This window comes from Myxine glutinosa, chromosome 8 (genome assembly GCF_964187855.1).
Source record: "Myxine glutinosa chromosome 8, kmMyxGlut1.1, whole genome shotgun sequence".
Lineage (NCBI taxonomy): Eukaryota > Metazoa > Chordata > Myxini > Myxiniformes > Myxinidae > Myxine > Myxine glutinosa.
In genome coordinates, this window is record NC_136268.1 from 151,387,718 (window position 1) to 151,411,333 (window position 23,616).

General features: G+C 48.1%; 1 protein-coding gene across 4 annotated transcripts in view; it reads left to right on the top strand.

The window, feature by feature from the left end:
* Positions 1 to 23,616, top strand: part of HSD3B7 (hydroxy-delta-5-steroid dehydrogenase, 3 beta- and steroid delta-isomerase 7) — a 66,386-nt gene that overhangs the window by 15,259 nt on the left and 27,511 nt on the right. For all 4 annotated transcript variants that reach the window (XM_068125406.2, XM_068125405.2, XM_068125407.2 and 1 more), the window contains exon 3: positions 21,767 to 21,922. In XM_068125406.2, coding sequence (XP_067981507.2) covers positions 21,767 to 21,922 — 156 coding nt within the window. The remainder of the gene's footprint in view (positions 1 to 21,766; positions 21,923 to 23,616) is intronic.

Sequence of the window (23,616 nt, forward strand, 5' to 3'; positions counted from 1 at the left end):
ACACACCCCATCATCACACACACCGGTGCACACTTTCTCCACACACTCCAGTACGCACTCTCTCCACGCACTCCGGTGTGCACTCTCGCTCCACGCACTCCGGTGTGCACTCTCGCTCCACGCACTCCGGTGTGCACTCTCGCTCCACGCACTCCGGTGTGCACTCTCACTCCATGCACTCCGGTGTGCACTCTCGCTCCACACACTCTGGTACGCACTCTCTCTCCACACTCTGGTGTGCACTCTCTCACACTCAGTACCACTACCAGTCGCACACCTCACAATGGGCCCTTCTCGAACGCCTGGGTCTCGCCCGACCACCAAGCTCGCCGATCACCCGTTCGCATCAAACACATTTCCGCCATTGCAACTCACCTCGGGGCTCTCCTTCCCCCGCTTCTCTGCCAGCACCTGCAAACTTTCCATTTGGTTAGCAAGCATGTCATCATGGTGCGAACACAAACTCTGTACATATTCCACTACTTCCTCCCTTGATTCATTTTCTGTCTCTCCTTCTGCCTTTTCAATTCCAAACATTACTGCTTCTACCTCCTTTATTTCCCGGTGCGCTTCCGAAATCACCCCTTCTAACTCGACCTTCGTCGGTTTCTCTTCCTCCCGCATCGCTACTCTCATAGCCCCAGTCAGTTTGGCCGTGCTCTGCTTCAACCCCCTCTCCACACGCTCCTCGTACCGCTTCACCTCGTCGCGTACCACTGCTACCTCCCTGTTCATCTGACGCCCAATTTCCTCCCCCATCTTTTTCAGGTTGCTCCTGGATTCCTCTCTCATGGTGTCCATTTTTTTCCCATTTTATTCTTTTCACATCTTGACTCTTCACCCGTCTTGACCATGTATGCGCTCATTTGTGCCATAAATAGGCCCATATCCCCTGGCACCGCGGGCTCGGCTTCCGCCGCCACGTGCGAAGCACCGCAATTTTCTCCCCCTCCTGCTGTACCCTCATCAACTTCCCCTTCTAACAACTCTTCCTGCTGCTCCTGGGTCATTAATTCGTCCATATTTTCTACTTCCACCGGCACCTGGTCGTCTTGGCCAGCCATTGCTCGAATTTCCCAAAAAATTGTTTTTAAACTACATTTTGTACACGCTCGTAATTTCGCAGCACGTGAGGCGTACTGCAGGTCCAATCCCACTCCTGATACCAATTTTGTTGGTGTCCAATTTTTTTGTCAGGGTTGCCTGAGTCCCGGTTGCCCTGCTCCCCCTCAAACTCCGAGTCCACGAGGCCGCCACCCACACGATACCCGTTGGGGACGGATTGCTAAGCAATTCCAGCCGCTGAGCCCGCAGCTACGCGTGGAAGGGTTAACGGTCACGACCCGAGTACCTTCAATACATGCAGTTGTGAGAACGGGGGCTGAACCTCGCACGAGTCACGCTAATATTAAACACCCGAGCGGTTGTGTGTCGTGTAACTCGTGCCGTTAATCACTATTGAACCCGATCGAGCGGTTTTAATTCGGGCAATGCTAGGCCAATGTTGAAAAGGACGATGACGGCCAGGTTGGAAACAAACCACAGGATTTATTACAATGTACAGTTCACAGAAAAAGGGACACAGCGAAGAATCTTAACGGCCTTACCTAGTGCCCAGACAAGGGCCCTCAGATTCGTTCGGGGAAGGGAAGGAAGAGGGGAATGCGCCCAAAGCGCGGCCGCTCATGCAGTTTGCCCGGACAGGCTCGTTTGGCGGATACCCCCAAGGATCGCTCCAACCCCAGGACACTACAGCCGGGGATGTTCGTGGCAGGGGCGTTGATCACGGTCGTGCACGTAGCAGGAATCCGAGGAGCGTATCAAGGTCAGCGAGGCAGAGCGCGCGTGCAGGGAGTCAAGGCAGAGAGAGCGTCGGGGCAGAGAGAGCGTCGGCAGAGAGAGTCGAGGCAGAGAGTCGAGGCAGAGACAGTGAGCGGGGGGTCCAGGCCGGGTTTTATAGCCCCCGGGAGCCCCCCTCGGATGTTCCACGGGCCTCCATTGGCCGCCTGGGGTCACGTGTCGTGACAGCCCCTTATTGGTCACCCTTGGCCACTCACTTCAGCTCCCATTGGCTGTTCGCTGTTCTCCGGCCACGCCCTGCAGCTCCTCCCTCGGGCCTGCAAGGCCTGTCCTAGGCCCATGACCAGGCACTTTAGACTTCAATGAGGCCTACCATTATCCTGCCTGCCTCAACGCATACTAATACTGGGAAGGAGACTATACTTCACATTTAATAAGAAATAACTAACTATGCGAGGCTACATGTTGTGGTGTAATGCCTAGGTCACACATAGGCGGATATTTTGGCGACTACCGGCGACTGCCGGCGATCAAGATTTTTCGGCGACTACTGGTGACTACTGGCGATGTCGGGTGGTAATGTGACCATAAAATATGGTCAGGCGCAGGCAGTATGGCGACTGCAGGCGGCCACATTGACTCGTAACTCGGCCGCCACTAGTCCTACTGCTGTCGTCGTCAGTCTCCCATAGCCGCAGGGAGACGTGACAGTTCTTCTGTAGTCGATATGCAGCCGCAACAGTCGGCCCGTAGTCGGGAAGATGCCGCAGGAAGGCCGTATGGCATTCGCATCTCTGCCGTGCTAGCTGGTGGGGGCGATTGCGGAAGACTATGAGCGACTGGGTTGCGGCCGCTTTACGCTCATTACGGATACCGACGACAGCATGGCGGTTCCATCACGACAGCATGGCGGATTTATTTCCATTGCGACTGAGCGCGCCGTTTTTAAACATTTAAAAAACTTTTTGGCCCCTTTGCGACTCTTGCCGACTGCAGGCGACCTGGGGAGGATAACCACGACTACAGGCGACCGTCCATTACGGTTTCATTACGATTGTCGGCGGATGGTGCCGATTTTTTCAGTCGCCAGTAGTCGCCGACAAATCCGCCTATGTGTGACCTAGGCATAACTAACTATAGGTGGGTTGTCTTTATTCCCAAAACCGCAACAATATTTACCGATATGAACAGTGATGTGGCTTTTATTGAAATTCTACAAATTCTGTTTAGATTTTGATGAGAATTATGAACCTGCCGCAAATGCGGAAGTGGACAGATGACGGCAATGCGTGGGTTTGATAATATCCCAATACAACCGTCATTTCATCGTAATGTTAAATCGTTAAACGTTAATCGTGTTAATCGTTTTGTTAAAGTATCAATTGATGAGACTGGAATTGAGTGAATACAATTATGATATTGAATTCGTAATTGTGTTCACCCAACCGTACAGAACTTCACATCAGGATTTAAATATTTGTTTATGTCATGAATGTTGTTAAAAGTTTATTTTTTATGTTAATGTTATTTAATTTGTGATTGGAGTTATGCTGTTTGGAATGAAAAAAGAGATATCGAGTTCAAGTGAATGACGAAATGCCGCGAGGGTTTCTACTTTCTAAACGTGAAATTCGCAGATCGCCATATGCAGATGCGCCATTGACTGGGAATGGAAATCTCCACGCATGGCTGGCGGACTTCCTCTCTAGTCGTAGTCAACGTGTGGCCCTGAATGGGTTTCTCTCATCTCCTCTTCCTGTTCAGGCTGGAGTTCCCCAAGGCAGTGTTTTGGGCCCTGTGCTTTTTCTGGTCTTCATCAATGATCTCTCTGACTCTCTTGAAAATCCTCTCTATCTCTTTGCTGACGACTCTACTCTCTGTCGCTCCATTCTTCATCCCTCAGATCGGCAGTCTGCAGCCTCCTCACTCTCTGCAGACCTTGACAAAATCACAGACTGGGCAAACAAGTGGAACATGTCTTTCAATCCTGACAAATCTCACACTCTTACGATGTCTCTCCGAAAAGACCGACTGGACAACCCTCCCATCCACTTTCTGAATAATCCTCTCCAAGAAGTTCTGTCACTCAAGCTTTTGGGTCTCACTATCTGCCATGATCTTTCCTGGAAAAACCACATTTCAAATCTGGCCTCCAAAGCCAGTCGCCGACTGGGCATCCTCCGTCGTGCGAAGTCCTTCCTTGGCACACCTGAGCTCCTCACCACATACAAGGCTTTCATCCGCAGCTCAATGGAATACTGCTCTCCCCTCTGGGCTGGTGCTCCTGCCTCACACCTAGCTCGCCTTCACGCTGTTGAAACCAAAGCATTCAGAATCATTGGAATCTCCCGCGATGAAGCTAACTCCAAGGGCCGCTCACTCACTCACCGCAGGCAGGTTGGTGGTCTTTCCGTCTTCTACCGACTCCTCTCTGGCCTTGCCCCCCCCAGCTCTCTCTGGGCTCTGTCCCGCAAATATTCCTACAGGTCGCACAAGATCTGCCTGCAACCCTCTTTTGGTTAAACTGCCAAAATCAAGACTCTCTGCTCACCTTCATTCCTTCATTCCTCTTTTCTCCCGCCTCTGGAACAAACTCCCTCACTCTCTTCAATCCCACTCCACCCTCCAAGTCTTTAAAACAGCTGTTCACCACCATCTCTTATCTTCCCCCATCCAAAACCTTGATCTTTTCTACCCCCGCTAATTTCACCCCAATTCCACTTTTTGAAATACCAACTTTTGTCCTGGAAGTCTTTGGTGTCCTTGTGCTTTATACTTCTCCCTCCCCCCCCCCCCCCCCCGGGCCTTCTCCCTTCCACACATCTCCCTGCTCTCGGATGTTGTGTGTGTGTGCTTCCCCTTTTCTCCCCATCTTGTCTTCCGCTCCCTCTTTTTGTGTATTTTGTTTCTGGTCGATTTGTTTGTGAAGTTAATGTTAGCTCTTTCACGAGCCTCGATTCAGTATACAAAAAAAAAAAAAAAAATGGAACAAACGTACCCGTTTGTTTGCAAACGGGTACATTTTTCATGGAAGTCCTTCTTGAACTTGCTGTCCATGTCTGACGTGCGACTGAAGGTGCTACAGGAATGTGGAATTTATTGGTTTCATGCTTTAGCATTCACCGTTTCTGCATTGTCTGTTAGCTTCTGGCCTCCCTCCCGTGCATCGCACTGGTACCTCACTCGTTTCTAAAATCCTCAATTTACATCTGATTGACTTGAAATTTTAAGAAGATTTGCATACCAGGTTACTGAATTTAACCACCAATTATTTGTGAGGTCAAAAGGATGCCCTACTGAGTGACATTCTACTTTGTTCTCTTTTGCCAAGTGTCGCTCTATGAGTGATTTTTTTTTTCCATTCTGTTTGTTTGGCTGTATGTCTGTTTGTGTCAGTCGCCTACATGTCACAATTTTCAACCGATCTTCACAAAACTTCACCAAATGATAGAGTTGGACATAAGCTAGAAATCTATTGTTTTGGGGTCAAAAGGTCAATAGGTCAACATAGGCCAAAGTTCACTAACTTTGTCAAGTTTCTAAAATCCTCAATTTTCATCCGATTGACATCAAATCTGAAGAGCATTTGCATATCTGGTCACTGAATTCAACCACCAATTATATCTCAGGTCAACAACATAGGCCAAATTTCTAAAATCCGCAATTTTCATCCAATTGACTTGAAATTTTAAGAGAATTTGCATATCTCGTCACTGAATTCAACCACCAAGTATTTTTGAGGTCAACATAGGCCAAAAGGTCAACATAGGCCAAATTTTTTAAATCCTCAATTTTCATCCGATTAACTTGAAAATTGAAGAGGATTTGCATATCTGGTCAGTGAATTCAACCCCCAACTATGTTGAGGTCAACATAGGTCAAAAGGTCAACATAGGCCAGATTTTTTAAATCCTAAATTTTCATCTGATTGATTTGAAATTGTAAGAGGATTTGCACATCTGGTTACTGAAATCAACCACCAAGTATTTTTGAGGTCAACATAGGCCAAAAGGTCAACATAGGCCAAAGGTCAATAACCATTTCAAATTCCTCAATTTACATATGTTTAAATTTTAAATTTTAAGATTTGCATACCAGGTCACTGAATTCAACCACCAATTATTTTTGAGGTCATCATAGGCGAACAACAACAACAACTTATGATATCAAAGTTGTGGACAAATTCGGACGAAATTTGGCAGAGAGGTAGCATATGTGACAAGGACAAAATAATTAGATTTATGTTAAGATCTGGATTCGGATCTGGCTAGTATAAATTTTTTAAAGTGATTCTTCACCATTGAGTGATCGGGCTAAAACCGATACATAGCACAATATCCCAAAATGTTATGGCTGGATTTGGACAAAACTTGGTGGACCGGTTGTGTGTGTGTGACAAGAACAAATCGATTCAACTTTGGTGAAGATCTGAATATGGATTTGGAAACGAGAATTATTTAATTTTTAAGTAATTCTTCACCATTGAGAGATCGGGTGAAAAGCGATACATAACATGATATTTAAAAATGTTATGGACAAGTTATGACTAAACTTGGTGGACAAGTTGGTTAGGTTACAATAACAAGCCGATTAGATTTTGGTTTAGATCCGAATCCAGATCCGGCCTATCATTGGGATACAAAACAAGCTGTTGAGCCTGGCGGAGGTATGCGCTTTATCGAGTGCCGTTCTAGTTAAAAAAACACGTATTTATTGATAACATGAAACACCGGTGTGTACCCCGGTTTAGAATAGGTACACCGTATCCCTGCGTGTCGTCAGAGGCGACTAAAAGGGTTGGCGTCAGGAGGGGCATCCGGCCATAAAACATTGCCTCAAAAAGGGAACCATGACAATTACAACTACATATGGGCAGGGTGCAGCCCGAAGTACCCTGTGGGGGTCCTCACCCCCTCTCGTCAAAAATCAAGGTGAGGAACCCGATCAAAGCAAGGGTCGAAATTACTCCATTTATGACGACGAAACGTCTGATGCCCCACGTGGAGATCGGTTTCTGCGGTTTGGGACATGGAATGTAGGGACAATGACAGGGAGATCAGGAGAAGTGGTGGAAGTCTTGGTCAGAAGAAGAGTGGACATATGTTGTGTGCAGGAGACGAGATTGAAGGGAAGTGGTGTGAGAATGGTGTAGGGGAGGCAGGGACAGAAATAAAAGTTTGTGTGGCAAGGGTGACCGGAAGGCGTGCATGGTGTTGGTGTCCTGTTTTCTGAGAAGTTTGTAGACAGTGTGGTGAGTGTGATTAGATTGAGTGAAAGGTTGATGATTGTGAGAATGATGATTGGAAAGCTCTTGGTGAACGTCATTTCGGGATATGGTCCGCAGGTTGGTCGGAGCGATGAAGAGAAGGACAAGTTCTGGTGTGCTATAGAGAAGCTGATGGAAAACGTGAAAGATGAGGAAGTTGTTGTGGTAGGAGGAGACCTAAATGGACATGTGGGAAGGAGTATGGATGGTTTTGAAGGAGTTCATGGGGGTTACGGATATGTTGAAAGGATTTTGGAGTTTGCTGATTGAGCTGGTTTGTGGATTTGTAAAACTCAGTTCCAGAAAGCGGATAATAAGCTTGTTACATACACGTCAGGTGGGTCGACGACAACCGTTGACGACCTGATGGTGCGTAGGCGAGATAGTGGGCACCTCCGGGACACAAAGGTGATCTCGGGGGAGGAGGCTGTTTCACAGCACCACTTGGTTGTCTGCGACATAAGGGTGAAAGGTGCGAGGAGAGCTCGGCGGGTGAAGTACCAACCGAGAATGAAGGTGTGGAAGTTGAAAGAGATGATAGTGAGGGAGGCATTAATAGAGGCTGAGTGTGGTTGAGCTTGAAAGTGGTTGGATGTCAACGAAAGACAGTCTGTTGTGAGCCGTTGGTGAGGTATGTGGATGGACAAAAGGACAACCGAGGCACTCGGAAACATGGTGGTGGGATGATGAAGTTGGAAAGAGGATTGACGGGAAGAGGAAGAAGTTCAAGGAGTGGCAGAAGATGAAGGGTATGGGGGCAGAAGAGGCAGAGCATGAAAGTTATAAGGCATCCAAGGCGGCTGCAAAGAAAGAGGTAGCAAAGGCGCAGGAGGCATGTAGGAAAATGTTCGGAGACCGCTTGGATTCGGAAGAGGGTCAGAGAGCGGTATTCACGATTGCAAAGCAGATAGCGAAAGAGAGGTGTGATGTTATGGGGGTGAGTTGCTTGAAGGATGAAGTGGGACAAATCGTTGTAGACCCAGATGGAATTGAAGGAAGATGGAAGAGATATATGGAAATGCTGTTGAATGCAGAGAATGAATGGGACGGCAACAAAGAGTGACCCCCCCCCCCCCTTCCCACGCCTCCTCCCCCCAAGCCCTCTCCCTTCCACACATCTCCCTGCTCTCAAATGTTGTTTGTGTGCTTCCCCTTCTCTCCCCATCTTGTTTTCCGCTCCCTGTTTTTATATATTTTGTTTGTCTGGTTGATTTGTTTGTGAAGTAAATGTTAGCTCTTTCACGAGCCTCGATTCAGTATACAAAAAAAAAAAAAAAAAAAAAAAAAGCCCAGTTTTAGGACCAGCAGAGAAGATAACTGAGAAGGAAGTTGAATCTATAAAAGCAATGAAGAGTAGAAAAGCGGGAGTGCCGACGGGAGTTGTGGGAGATATGTTGAAGGCAGCGGGAAGTTGGGGTGTGAAGAGAATGACAGTGATCTATAAATCTATTGGTGAAAGAAGGCCGCATTCCAGTGGTTTGGGAACTGAGTACCCTCTTCCCTCTATACGAGGGGAAAGGTGACCCTCTGGACTGTGGCTCGTATAGGGCGATAAAGTTATTAGAGCATGGAATGAAGGTATTGGAAAGGGTGTTGGAGAAGAGGACAAGGAAGAAAGTGAAGATCGACGAAATGCAGTTTGGATTTATGCCAGGAAGAGGAACGACAGACAAGCTTTTTATTGTAAGGCAGTTGCAGGAGAAGTACATGGAGAAGAGGAATAAGTTGTTTCTTGGCTTTGTTGATCTGGAGAAAGCATTCGATAGGGTTCTACGCGAAGTGACATGGGCATTGAGGAAGTTAGGACTTGAGGAATGGTTGATCAGAGTAGTGATGGCAATGTACGAGAGAGCGCGCACAGCTGTAAGGACGAAGGACGGGAACAGTGGTGAGTTTGAGGTGAAGGTGGGAGTGCATCAGGGGTCGGTACGAAGTCCACTACTATTTGTAGCTGTGATGGAGATGCTGACTCTGAATGTAAAGGAGGGTTTACCGTGGGAGTTGTTGTATGCAGATGATCTGGTGTTGATTTGGGAGAGTATGGATGGACTGAAGGAGAAGATGAACAAGTGGAAGGAATGTATGGAGGCAAAAGGTCTGAAGGTGAATATCGGAAAGACGAAGATGTTGGCAAGTGGTAAAGCATGTGGTGAGGTGGAAAGAACTGGGAAGTGGCTGTGTGCTGTGTGCAGGAAGGGTGTCGGAATGAACTCCATTCAATATACAATGTGCGCTGAGTGGGTTCATGAACAATGTAGTGATCTGAAAGGGTCATTAACCAGTGTGGCAGCTACATTCAAGTGAAAGGTGTGCACAGAGGGAGCTGCAGATGGAGGAAATGTTGTTGGATCTTGGAGACGGCTTGAAGCTGGAAGGTGTGAAAACATTTTGCTACCTAGGAGACATGTTGAATGGAGAAGGTGGATCAGACTCGGCAACGGTTGCTGGAGTGAGATGTGCATGGAAGAAGTTTCGGGAACTGAGTGGTGTGCTGACGAGGAGGGGAGTGTCATTGAAGCTGAAGGGAAAGGTGTATGCTGCATGTGTAAGAAGTGTTATGATTTATGGGAGCGAGACATGGGTAATGAGCGTAGAGCAACAACGAAGACTGGAAAGGGTGGAAATGCGAATGGTTCGGTGGATGTGCGGAGTATCGTTGAGAGAGAGGAAGACAAATGATGAATTGTGAAAGATGATGGGAAATAGCGCCTGTGATGGATGCAGTGAAGAGAAACAGGTTGAGGTGGTTTGGGCATGTGTTGAGGAAGGATGAAAGTGACTGGTTGAGAAGAGTGATGGAAATGAATGTAGAAGGAAGTGGAGGACTGGGAGGACCGAGAAAGACTTGGCCAAAGGTGGTGGAAGAAGAAATGTGGGCAAGGGGGTTAGCAAGGGGAGATGTAGAAAATAGAGCAAAATGGGGAAGATTGTCATGGGGACCGCAAGGCTAACCGCCGCTCTGGCAGGGAAAATGGCCTTGAAACGCCTGTTGTATGAAACACATACTCAGAAACAGTGTACTGTAGATTTGGGCTGGCGGCCAAACTGTGTGAATTAAAATAGAAGGAATTGTTTGGAAAATGAGACGCTATAGCTGTCGGTTGCTCGACTGTTGTGTGTTGAAGATCGCCAGCTTGAAGCAGGGTTTTGGATGGGGAACAGGCTGGGAAGACTGACACAACAACGGAGTCCCAAGCAACAACAGAAGCCCAGGCAGACAGAACCAACCCGCAGTTCTTTGAGGTGTTGGACCTCGTTCTGATGATTCCTCTCCTTCACTCTCGGGGCTTTCGTTTCATCATCGACTTTCCACAAGGAGTCACTGCTCCTAGTCACTACTCTCGAGCATACTCATCTCCCTTCAGTCAACAGTGTCTGACATGCCTTCGTGACTGCCCAAGAAAGTACCCACTGTCACCTCAAGCTTGATGGCGAAATACAATTTCTCATAGACCTCCAAAGCGATTATGGCACCTTCCACCAGCACAGTCCCAACCAATTACTGAGAGACATCCTGTGTGTTGCTGTCATCGTTCCTTGAGGACTGTACACACAACTCCCATAAGACCAGAAGTGTCCGGGAGATTGTAACAGTGAGGTGGAAAAGCTCGACATTCTTACTTGTGCTCAACATTTCATCTGTAATTTCACATTCACATCTCATACATTCATAAAAGCAGAAAATATGCCTAAATTTATCATTACAAATGCAAAAAATAAAGAGAGAATATGCCTCATTTTATTATTACGTATGCAAAATGGGCAACCTCCAGTCCTTTTGTGAGGCTTCCAATGACTGGGTGTCCATCTTCAATTGAGCCAGAATGCAGCTTCCAAATCTTAAGGTTTAACTCTCAAAACCATCCTTTTCTTCAAAGTGTCTCTGTGTACGCACTCCCTCCCCTCACCTAAAATGACTTCGCAGCTGACGACATCCACTTGAGACATTTGACCAAGAGTAAGAGGAGGGCAGCTGGATTTTGAATTGAGAACAATGTTTGGCTGCGCAGAATCAAGTATGTTACAGTAATTGTACATAAACGTAACGTAACGAAAACACTCTTCACCCTCTTTCAGGCTTGGAAAAAGTTTTGTCACAATAACTGTACAAACGAGGCAAAAACAGCAATTACATTTATTTATTTTTTATTTATTTTTGTTTTGTATACAAGATCGAGGCTCGTGAAAGAGCGAACATTAATCACACAGAAAGACAAACAGACACATAAAACAAATAACATCGGGAGCGGTAGACAAGATGGGGAGAGAGGAGGAAGGACACAAACACAACATTTGAGAGCAGGGACCGAGAGACATGGAGACATCGAGAGAACTGTGGGAGGGAGAGGGCTTTGGGGGGGAGGCATGGGAAGGGTGGGGGTGGGAGAGGTATATAAAACATATGGACACTGCCAGGACTTCCAGGAAAGAAGTTGGAATTTCAAACAAGGTGGATCTGGGGTGAATTAGTGGGGGTAGAAAAGATCAAGGTTTTGGATGGGGGAAGATAAGAGATGGTGGTGAACAGCTGTTTTAAAGACCTGGAGGGAGGAGTGTGATTGAAGTGAGTGTGGGAGTTTGTTCCAGAGGCGGGAGAAAAGAGGAATGAAAGAGTGAAGGTGAGCAGAGAGCCGATATTTCGGCAGTTTAACCATCAGAGGGTGGCTGGCAGATCTTGTGCGACCTGTAGGAATATTTGGGGGACAGAGCACAGAGAGAGCTGGGGGAGCAAGGCCGGAGAGGAGTCGGTAGAAGACAGAAAGACCACCTACCTGCCTGCGGTGAGTGAGTGAAAGTCCCTCAGTATAATATTGTTGCGGATTCGGGGTACGGCAGTCCCGTTACCAAGGGGGGTGTTAATCCCCTTGTCTTTTAAGCTGGCCGTTCCCCCAACCCTAGAAGTTATAACGCTCCTTCCGGTCGGGAGTAGCCAGGGTGATTGGTCAATGAAGTCCCAAATACCTGAGTGCTACCCCTGGCTGTGAAGCAGGGAGATAACTCCTGCTCGGACCGTGGACAAGATGGAATTTGCCGAGCGGTTAGCAATCCGAAGCCCGAGCCATTAACAAAAGGACTAAACCAGATTAAAGCGGTTCCGAATCGTGCCACAGGTACTCAATGGAGAGAAAAGACGAAGACGATCGAATAAGGAGAAAACAGAAAGAACAGGGCAATTTATTAACAATTTGTACAATTAGAAGACGAAACGAAAGAAGGGGATGTACAAGAAGAGGCAGAAGCAGACACAGGGCAACCTTATACAGTCTTAATTAGCACGCCCTGGACAACACAAACAGACTTACACAAAAGGAGTAATGGTGGCAGGGAAGGAAGGTCCAAGCAGAAGGACGGCGTGGGCCCCGGCTCCGATCCATGCTCCACCCCGGTCCACGCTCCAGTTCCGATCCACGCTCCAGCTCCGCGGTGAAACCCGGCAGGTAGCGCTGCTCGTATATTGTTGCACGCAAGCGGACCTTACTTAGCGCGGTTCATATATCGGGGAAGGTATTCGGCTTTCTCTCTCTTAACGTTCATATTGTGCTGCAGTTCAACAGACGTCCCCGGCGCAGTCCGATACAGTTGGTCGCTCCCGGCGCAGCTCATACTCTTGGCGGATCTCTGTATCTCTCTCGTATCTCTTATCTCGAGCTCTCCCCGCGCAGTTCGTAATAAGGCTTCGCGCTCGCGCTTATTTCTCGCGCGTTGAAATCAAACCGCCTTCATAGGGCTATGCCCACTAGCGAGCTTACCTCAGCCCTGGTTGGTCGGCGAGGGCTCGCTGGCTCCACCTTTGATGATGAGTTGATGGGGGGGGGGGGGCACGCCTCCTCCCCATGCTCCGCCCTTCTCCGCCAGCCTGACCGCGTGCGCAATGGCGTTTGATGCAGCGAACGCTGCTAGCAAGCAAGCGCTAAGGCACGTAATAGCAAGAGAGAGACAACCCCTGCCTGTAGGGGCGCATGATGGAGTAGCTTGGAGAGAGAGAGACAAACCCTGCCTGTAGGTGCGCATGATGGAGTAGCTGGGAGAGAGAGAGATCAAAATGCACGGGATTGAAGGACCTAACTTATTTAATTAATGCAACGCAGAGTCAAACTATTGGAAACCTGAAACACATACTAATGAAATAACTAGAGTTCCTATGGTGGCCTACGTGTTGTATATGGACTAATTAGGGTGCGACCTTTAACATTTGGAAGATGGGAATATTTACAGGGAATTATTTACAATGGATTATTATTTACAAGTGCCGGTTCTAAAAACCGTAACACTGCACCCTCCCTTTCTCCAGGCCCGTCCCAGGCCGTTTCACAAGGGATATCTTTCACAATTATGTGTGACACTTAGGTGTAGTTACCCTCTTGTATTAACCTCACCCTGAGTGCGACATTTTTAAAACTAGATATGTCCCGCCTGCTGCGTTGCATTCTACCTGGCAGGCTCACGCCCACAGACTAACCGAATTGCGGAATTAATTTTCAAACTAAACATACAGCCGGTGGGGAGCATTAGTTACAAAGACACTACTACTATTTGGTTTTTTTTTTCAACTAAACACAGGACCTGTCTTTTGGGAAGACAAAAGCAGATGTTTTTGATAAGAGGATAAGGTCATGCACTGCACTGTACTGATACACCATACCCACATGCACAGAAATGCACAATCAAATAATAAAGTGCACTAAAAAGCACGAAAAGCACCACCAAAAAAAAAGCACCATCAAATGCACAGTCATACACATTTCCAAAAAATAAACTGGCGTCTTCTCCGCTGGGCCGATGGCTGCTGGGCCGATGTTTCTTGGCGTCTTGATGTTCTTTCTTGCGGCCTATTTAATCAATAAAAAGGGCACAAACCGCGTCCACTTTCTTTAATTAAGGCCAGCAGGGGCCAACTAAGGTGGTCCACCTGCTTGGCATAGGTGCCACCTTAACCGTGGTCCACAAGCAAGATGCTGGCAGCAATGGTTTGCGCCAGCAGAGGGGCCAGGCCACAGAACGTGTGGTCCATATATGGTGGGCTTGGCCACAGAACGTGTGGTCCATAGGTGGTGTACCGGTCCAGGCAGGCAAGCAGCGAGGGTGCGGGCGCACAACTGCGACACCTGCACACTTTCCCCTCGGCACACAAAGACCACGGTCCATGAGTGGGGAAGGAAGACAAAGCAGGGTTAGCGGGGTGCAAGGGTACACATCAACACAAGATAATGCAAAGTGAGGTGCGCAGGAGAGCGAGCCGAGAAAGCTCGTCCCTACCGTACGTCCCCCCCATGTCACCTACTCTACCCTTGCCCCTACCCCATATTGACACAATTTACAAATTACAAATTCATCACTAACGTCTTGTCTTCCCCATATCCCCCCTAAACCAAATTCGTTATCAATCCCAATCCCTTATCAATCCCTCCTAAGCCAAATTTGTCATCAATCCCTCCGAAGGAGGAAGAGATGGAATCACAAACACAATGTCACCCCCACGTCATGATGCGTCTCACCATTCCAAACATCTGCAAAATGTGGTGTGGAGTCCTGTCACCTTAGTGAGTGGATGCTGATGGTGCGAAGGGATTTGCTCCTATCTAACTTCTAAATGACATTAACACTTTTACTCTACCCGGGGTCTTTCCCTGCCAGACCATTGGCCATCTTTACTCTATGTGGTTCTAAGAACCAATTCCCATTGCACATACTGTGGCGCTCACCAATTTGGGGTCTCACTCACCCGATTCTACTCCCTGTGCCCTCGCACAATTTCAGGGCTGGGTCGTGTGGCTCCCCTATCAGGTCTACTTACCTGCGCACCTCCGCCACTGTAGTTGCCTCCCGAGCTTACCTGCTCCTCACCCTAACCTACCTGGGGGAAGGCTCTCTGGCTCTCTCACCCCCTACGGCCCTCTCTGGCGTCGGGCTACCCGGGTCCTCTTCATAGGGTCCCGGGCCCCATTGGACTCTATCTGGCTCCCAGAGCCTACCTGCGGCCTCACCTGGCCGACAGACTAACAATGGCAGAGTGCCCAACCAACCATTCTCACTAACAGGCCACACGCCCAGCCAATTTCATCTCACTAATGCACCTAACACAACACTCTGTGCAACTACCCGCACCACAGATGCCAATATCCAACCACAATTTACCTACTCCCTCTACCTACTTTTAAACTACCCTCCCCGGGTACTCGTGAGGGGGTCCATCCTTCCCCCACTCACTCCTTCGCACCATCCATTCCACACCACTCATTCCACACTCCACTCACTCCACACCATTGATTCCACACAACCATTCTCCATACACCTGCATTTCACTTGCACACCTTGCAAGCCATTCACTCAATACAATGCCATTCATCATGCCCACCACAAAGAACTTCCATCCCAATTCCTCATTTCAGCACTCACTCCAAACACATAGCATCATCTAATCTAACTACTGCCCTTCTATTACTCGTGCTTCCCTGTCACCCCTTATACGATTGCACATCCCATGTCATTATCAACCAAACTAATCTCTCTACGTCCCCTCTACCGGTATAATCTCGCTACTTAAATCTACAGTTGCCTTTAGTCATCTCTAGATTCCTATTCATTAACCTAACCCTCCCGGGCTAGTTTGTACAGCCAATCCCCATAAACCTATAGCTCCTCTGCCCCCAAAGTACTGATGGGAGGGATGGTAGATTTACCATCCCTCTACACCATATACCATTTGCCTTCAATTTCCCTATCACTACCAAATGTCCATTAAACTATGAGCCTCTCATGGTGGGAATGCCTTTTCATAGCTCGACTTCGAAAAGCCGGCTATCTGTGCGGATGGTTGGTCTCCTGTAGGTTGGGTCCATCTGGCATCGATTCTGGGGAGGAGGCATACTCGGTCCGAGATTCCAAGGTCCACCTCGGCGCGGAGCCTTGCGGTCTCCGGCCCGATGACCCAACCTCACCTGGTCGGAACACCGCCTCCGCCAGGGGGCGCAGGTCCGACCTTTCTCCCCCGGAATCGCGCTGATCGCCTGAACGACGCGGGACCGACCATACAGGGCGGGCCCCAGCCCGAATCGTGCACGGCGCCCCATGCAGGAGCGACGCGGCCACGATCCCGGCCAGCTCCTGCAGCACACAAAGAACACCGTGCACCGAGAGCTCGCGTTGGCTAAACGTCGGCCTAACCGCTGCCCCGGTCAACGTCGATGCTCGATTCCCACACCACGCGTTCCTTTTCTTACTCGCACATCCAGGAGTCTCCATACACTCCGCACATTTCGTCACCGCACTCTCTCTCCGTGAACACCACCCAGGCACACTCATTCCGCTCACAGACTTTGTTACACACCTGACCACCACACACCTCCTCGCACACCTTGGCACCCACTCGTCGTTGACACACTTCATTAACACACCTCCTCACGCCCACTCCTCGGTTACATCCTCTGTAACAACCATGGGTGTGCACTCTTCTGCACACCCAATCACGCGCTCCGGTGTGCACTCCTGTACACTCGCCACAACCAACTCAGGTGTGCATTCTCGCACACTCGCCACAACCAACTCAGGTGTGCATTCTCGCACACTCGCCACAACCAACTCACTCTTCCTGTCACTCTCACCCTCACACATACACTCCCTTGTGCCTTCTCCCTCGCTCCCGGTTTCACTCCCACACTCTGTCGTGCACTCTTCCTCGCACTCGGTAACACACTCGCGCTCTGGCGCCATTCGCACACGCGCGCCATTTCCACTTACACAGCGCACCACGGACCTCCCACAAACGCCCGCGGTACGCTGGGATCCCAAGCACGCGAAAATTCTTTTCGTGCCAAACACTCTCCTGCAAAATCTTTTTGCACCATATACAGCCCGGCTCACCTTTGGGATCCTCCTCTCCACACGCACCTGCAAATCTTCATAAGGATTAGCAAGTACGGCATCAGGATGCGAGCACGGACTTTGCACATATTCCAAATTCTTTCTCCCGCGAGTGCTTTGCTAAGTCAGTCTCTTCCGCCCCAATTTCCACTATTGGTTCGGTTTTAATTTCTTTTTCCTCGACGACCACTGGCTCTAATAAAATGTTATTGTCTACTTCAGCGGTCGTCGCCTTTCCCATACCCCGGGTCACGATTTCTACCCCGGTCCACCCGGCTGTGCCTTGCTCCAACTCGCTTCTCCCGCTCTCCTCTAGCCGCGTTACCTCGTCGCACACAAATGCGACCTCCTCGCTCAACCTGCGGTCAACCTCCCTCTCAACTTCCCTCGTCTCAGCGGGCTTGCCCCCTCGCTAGCCCCTCATTTACTTCCCGGGCTGGGCCATTTATGTCCTGCAATTGGTCCCCTACTTTGCCCTCTAATCCTACCAATCTGACTTCTAGGCCCCCAATTTGGCTTTCTAATCCCCCAAATTTGCTTTCTAAGTTATTGGTGTTGCCCCTTACTTCTTCCCTCATTGCATCCATCTTACTCCCCGATTCTACCATATAGGCCCTCATTTGTATCATAAACAATTGGAAGTCCCCTGGCCCCGTGGGCTCGGCACTCGCCGCCACGTGGTGCGAGGCGCCGCCATTTTGTGCGCCTGCAGCCCCCTCTACCGCACCTTCATTATTTTCCTCCTCCATTTCTCCCAATTGTTCCCTGGGGTCCTGGGTGGCCTCAAACCCTTCCTTTACCCCCTCATTCTCCTCCACCGGCACCCAATCGCCTTGACTATCCATGGCACGGCTATTCATTTAGATGTTATATGAATTTCGGCCGCTTGTAATTTTGACAATTTTTCAGATGATATCAAAATTTGGTTCGGGTTCAATCCCACTCCCGGACACCAATTGTTGCGGATTCAGGGTACGGCACTCCCGTTACCAAGGGGGGGTTAATCCCCTTGTCTTTTAAGCTGGCCGTTCCCCCAACCCGAGAAGTTATAACGCTCCTTCCGGTCGGGAGTAGCCAGGGTGATTGGTCAATGAAGTCCCAAATACCTGAGTGCTACCCCTGGCCGTGAAGCAGGGAGATAACTCCTGCTCGGACCGCGGACAAGATGGAATTTGCCGAGCGGTTAGCAATCCGAAGCCCGAGCCATTAACCAAAGGACTAAACCCGATTAAAGCGGTTCCGAATCGTGCCACAGGTACTCAATGGAGAGAAAAGACGAAGACGATCGAATAAGGAGAAAACAAAGAACAGGGCAATTTATTAACAATTTGTACAATTAGAAGAGGAAACGAAAGAAGGGAATGCACAAGAAGAGGAAGAAGCAGACACAGGGCAACCTTATACAGTCTTAATTAGCACACCCAGGACAACACAAACAGACTTGCACGAAAGGAGTAATGGTGGCAGGGAAGGAAGGTCCAAGCAGGACGGCGTGGGCCCCGGCTCCGATCCACGCTCCACCCCGGTCCACGCTCCGGTTCCGATCCACACTCCAGCTCCGCGGCGAAACCCGGCAGGTAGCGCTGCTCGTATATTGTTGCACGCGAGCGGACCTTACTTAGCGGGGTTCATATATTGGGGAAGGTATTCGGCTTTCTCTCTCAACGTTCATAACATGCTGCAGTTCAACAGAAGTCCCCGGCGCAGTCCGATACAGTTGGTCGCTCCCGGCACAGCTCGTACTCTTGGCGGATCTCTCCGTATCTCTCTCGTATCTCTTATCTCGAGCTCCCCCCGCGCAGTTCGTAATAAGGCTTCGCGCTCGCGCTTATATGTCGCGCGTTGAAATTAAGCCGCCTTCATAGGGCTACGCCCACTAGCGAGCTTACCTCAGCCCTGGTTGGTCGGCGAGGGCTCGCTGGCTCCACCTTTGATGATGAGTCGACGGGGGGGCCAAGCCTCCTCCCCGCGCTCCGCCCTTCTCCGCCAGCCTGACCGCGTGCGCAATGGTGTTTGATGCAGCGAACGCTGCTAGCAAGCAAGCGCTAAGGCGCGTAATAGCAAGAGAGAGACAACCCCCGCCTGTAGGGGCGCATGATGGAGTAGCTTGGAGAGAGAGAGAGAGAGACAAACCCCACCTCTAGGTGCGCATGATGGAGTAGCTGGGAGAGAGAGAAATCAACCCTGCCTGTAGGTGTGCATGATGGAGTAGCTTGGAGAGAGAGAGATCAAAATGCACGGGATTGAAGGACCTAACTTATTTAATTAATGCAACGCAGAGTCAAACTATTGGAAACAGAGCCTTACCTGAAACACATACTAATGAAATAACTAGAGTTCCTATGGTACCCTACGTGTTGTATATGGACTAATTAGGGTGCGACCTTTAACCTTTGGAAGATGGGAATATTCACAGGGAATTATTTACAATGGATTATTATTTACAAGTGCCGGTTCTAAAAACCGTAACAATACATTGGTCAATGTGCAAAAATTTCAATTAAGTCATTCCATGACGTGTTGTGTTTACATCACCCAGAAAGAACGAATGATGATTATGACATAATGTGGGCCTATTATCTGCCCATTATATCAAGCTTTAAGTAAAAACAAGAACTGCGACATGATACATTACTCAGAAATGAACAAGAAAATACGGCATTGCTTGCTGAAATACCCAATGGCTTTGATCTAAAAACTCTAAACCATTCAGAAAAATAAAACTAGTCTGGTTCGAGCATTTAAAATATGACCTGAAATCAAATGAGAAGGCCTCCTGTTGCTTTTTTTTTTATGGCCAATTGAGGAGATTACAACCACTGGCAGATGCACAGACCTCACCTGCAAAAAAATGAGGCTTCCCTCTGAAGAAGTTTTACGAATAAATATATTGAAGTGCAAGAGCAAGAAAAAAAAAAGTTCACGACATTGCCATTCAATAATTGCGGAAGGAGAAACTTAGTAGTGGCCACAGAACAAGATGATAAAGATGACTACTGGACAGATGTACAGGTAAAGCAGCGGCAGCCATTGAAGAAACAGAATTGGCACAAGTGAATGGTCCCCTTTGACATTTATCTTTGACCATATTGGTGGTAGTCATTACCAAACCTCAAAAACAAGTGGCACTAAAACCCAGGTGGCTTCTTGTGGCAGTATAGTCTGGAATATTGAGGTGTGTCCTGAAAGGCTGCACACTACCTGGCTTCTTGTGACAGTATAGTCTGGAATCTTAAGGTGTGTCCTGAAAGGCTGCATGTTACCTGGCTTCTTGTGACAGTATTGTCTGAAATCTTGTCGTGTCGCCTGAAACGCTGCACGCTACCCAAATCTCACACCCAAGTACTACACTTTTGTATGGCTCCCTCGATGTATCACTCTCGTTAGAATGGACTGTACAGGTTTACACCTATATGGATGGCAATCGATACAGATGCAGAAGTGTATATTTGTGTTACATAGTCTGACTTTCCTTGTTGATAATTTAAATCTTAAAATAATTTTGTTTTCTTTTTAACATTGAATTATGTTTAAACAATGAATTATCATTTTTAGTCCCCTGACTTGTTTTAATCGGAGGGGGACTAGAGGTTTGCTCTCGACTGTCCATCCCCATGTATGAGTCCCCATACCTTTTAACATATTCAGCTGAACCTTTTGTTACGTGCTCCTCCCCAAACCCCGGTCACGGTGTACCTCCGAGCCCCGAAAGGAGTCACGGCAGAAAGATGTGTTATTATGTGTGTCAATGACCAATGGTGAAACCACACCAACCAATTGTTACCAAAAAAACAAGTATTGTATAAATGTCACACAAGAATAACACCACAAGTACAATATACTTTCAATTGCACAACCAAAATACCATATAATTCCTATGATGGTGCCATCAGTTTCTTACTCAATAACTCACTGTGCTCCAAGTGAGCAAAAAGAACATTCCCCAAAGTCTCTGTCCCGGCACCAAGCCAAAGTCGATCCACGCTCCGGTGATCGCAAGAAAAAGGTCGTATTGAGACCAGAATCCAAGTCGGCTGACAGTCAACGCTGCCAAAGAGGCGCAAAGGTGCACCCAAAAGGCGACTGGGAAATCACACCTTCGGGTATGAACGTTCAACGGCTCCCAAACGGAGGACCGCAAATTCCCACTCGAAATCCACATTACACACGCAAACCAGGCTAACGGCTGGGTGCGGTGAAGTGGCTGTAGCGAGGTGAGAAGGCTGGAGCGATGCGAAATGGCGGGAGCGAGGTGAAATGGCGGGCGGGCCCGTAATGGAGGCATACCTGCTCTCCAACAACGATTCTCTTCGGAATCGACCGCAAAACCCGTCACGCAGGTTTATCTCTCACAGCGATCACAACTCTGTCGCAGGAATCCCTTTCCGGGAAAACCAAAGTTCGCTCGTGACCCACGTTCGCCAGCGTCGACTCAAGACCTCAAAGCAGCTCGGCTTCTTCTTCCCGACCTCTCTTGCTCCGCTTTTTGCTTCCTCCTCCTCTTCTTCCGGTTTCTCTCGATCCAGTTTCCGGTTTCTTTTAAAACACTAATTTTTTTACCTTATGCAAACAGTTATCTCCATTTCACTTAAACGATAACAATAATAGTACATGGAACCAAAAATGCTTACAGTGGATGAAAACGACAACGGCGGAAGGGACGAATCCGTAACACTTTGTACATGGCTTTATTATGATAAATTACAGAACATGGTTGAGTTTCGGGGCATTTAACCAATTTTTCACGGAGTTATGCCCTTTTTGGTCATAACATGTAGGGGACATGTATTTCAAAGCAATTATCTCTTGATGTTTTTATTTTTGTGCTTATACTCTCAGCTTCAGTGAAGGTTTCCTGTGTGCAAGGGGACGTCAGGGACATGCCGGTGTTACGAGATGCTTTGCGTGATGCCACCGTCGTACTGCATGCTGCCAGTCTGGTGGATGTTTGGGGAAAATATCCATCCACTGCCCTGCACAGCACTAATGTCATAGGTATGATGTCAAGATCCTGGCACTAGTTATGGATATCACACATATATCCTCACAAATATCCACAAGATTTGACATTGGTATGAAATTCAATTAAAGCAAACATTGAAGATTATTGGAATCTCTCATGATTAAGTTGAGAAAGAGGGGAGGGAAATGCCAACAGCAGGGCCGAAGGACAAAATAGATGGAGATGAACAAACCAGGGATGTGGGGAGGAATGAGTGGTAGGGGAGGATGGACAGAAATGATACAGAAGGAAACTCTCTAAAGGAAACACTGGAAATTTGGAGGGAGGGAGAGGAGGAAGGGGGGTGGGGGGAGGAGGAGATTTATAATGCTCTTTTTAATAACCGGTATGACCCCCCCCCCCCCCCCCCCCCCGTGAACTTCAGTGAAAGCTTTAGCAGACCGTTCCGGGCCCTCTTCCTTCATAGATTACGCATTTTGTTGTACCTTGCAATCCACGACAGACTTTACAGGAGACGGCAACGTTTACGGCAGAGATCGTCACTCTGCACATGCGTAAATGACATTCGACAGGCTGTCAGGTATTGAGCACCATAGTGTGACGTCATGTTGGCATGACAACGCTCGACTGGATCTAAACAAAACAACCCGGAAGCATGATCGCTTTGACGAAATGCGCTTTGCGTGTTAAAGCATCGCTAAATATGGCTGCCGTGTCAATTACCTCACTCGCGACTTACTTTTGCGGCAAAACAAAGTTGTTGCAAAGTGGGAGAGAATCATTTGGAATCTGATCATGCGGAATACCTTTCATATTTTCCAGGAGAACCTGGGGCAGTTTTTGCAAGCTAGCATGAAAAATCTTGGAGTTTTGGTTCAGGGGTCATTGTCATCTCGCTCTCTGTACAAGCGGTTGTGCATAACGTTGTCTCATATATATTCGATCTTGTGTGCTTTGGGAAGTCATCTTGGGAAAAGAGGGGAATTCAGTGTTCATTATACAGATGAACAATCTCACATCGGATTATTTGATGGTAAATTAGATTCAGTGCATTATTTATTATTTCATGGCTACATGCTCACAAAACGGTACGTGAGGTATAATAATAATAATAATAATTCATTTATTTTGTATAGCGCTTTTCATGAAGCCCAAAGGTGCTTTGACAGAGTGCAAAACATAATGCATAACAAAACATGAAAACAACAATTGCAAAAAGACAAGAATCAATAGGGAAATATTTAAAGCAAAAGGAGGGAGAAGGAGAAGTGATAGTCAGGGGTTAAATGCTGTGGGTTGAATGTTGAATGCAGTGCTGAACAGGTGGGTCTTTTTTTTTTTTTTTTTTTTTTTTTTTTTTGTATACAAGATCGAGGCTCGTGAAAGAGCGAACATTAATCACACAGAAAGACAAACAGACACATAAAACAAATAACATCGGGAGCGGTAGACAAGATGGGGAGAGAGGGGGAAGGACACAAACACAACATTTGAGAGCAGGGACCGAGAGACATGGAGACATCGAGAGATCTGTGGGAGGGAGAGGGCTTTGGGGGGGAGGCATGTGAAGGGGGGGGTGGGAGAGGTATAAACATATGGACACTGCCAGGATTTCCAGGAAATAAGTTGGAATTTCAAACAAGGTGGATCTGGGGTGAATTAGTGGGGGTAGAAAAGATCAAGGTTTTGGATGGGGGAAGATAAGAGATGGTGGTGAACAGCTGTT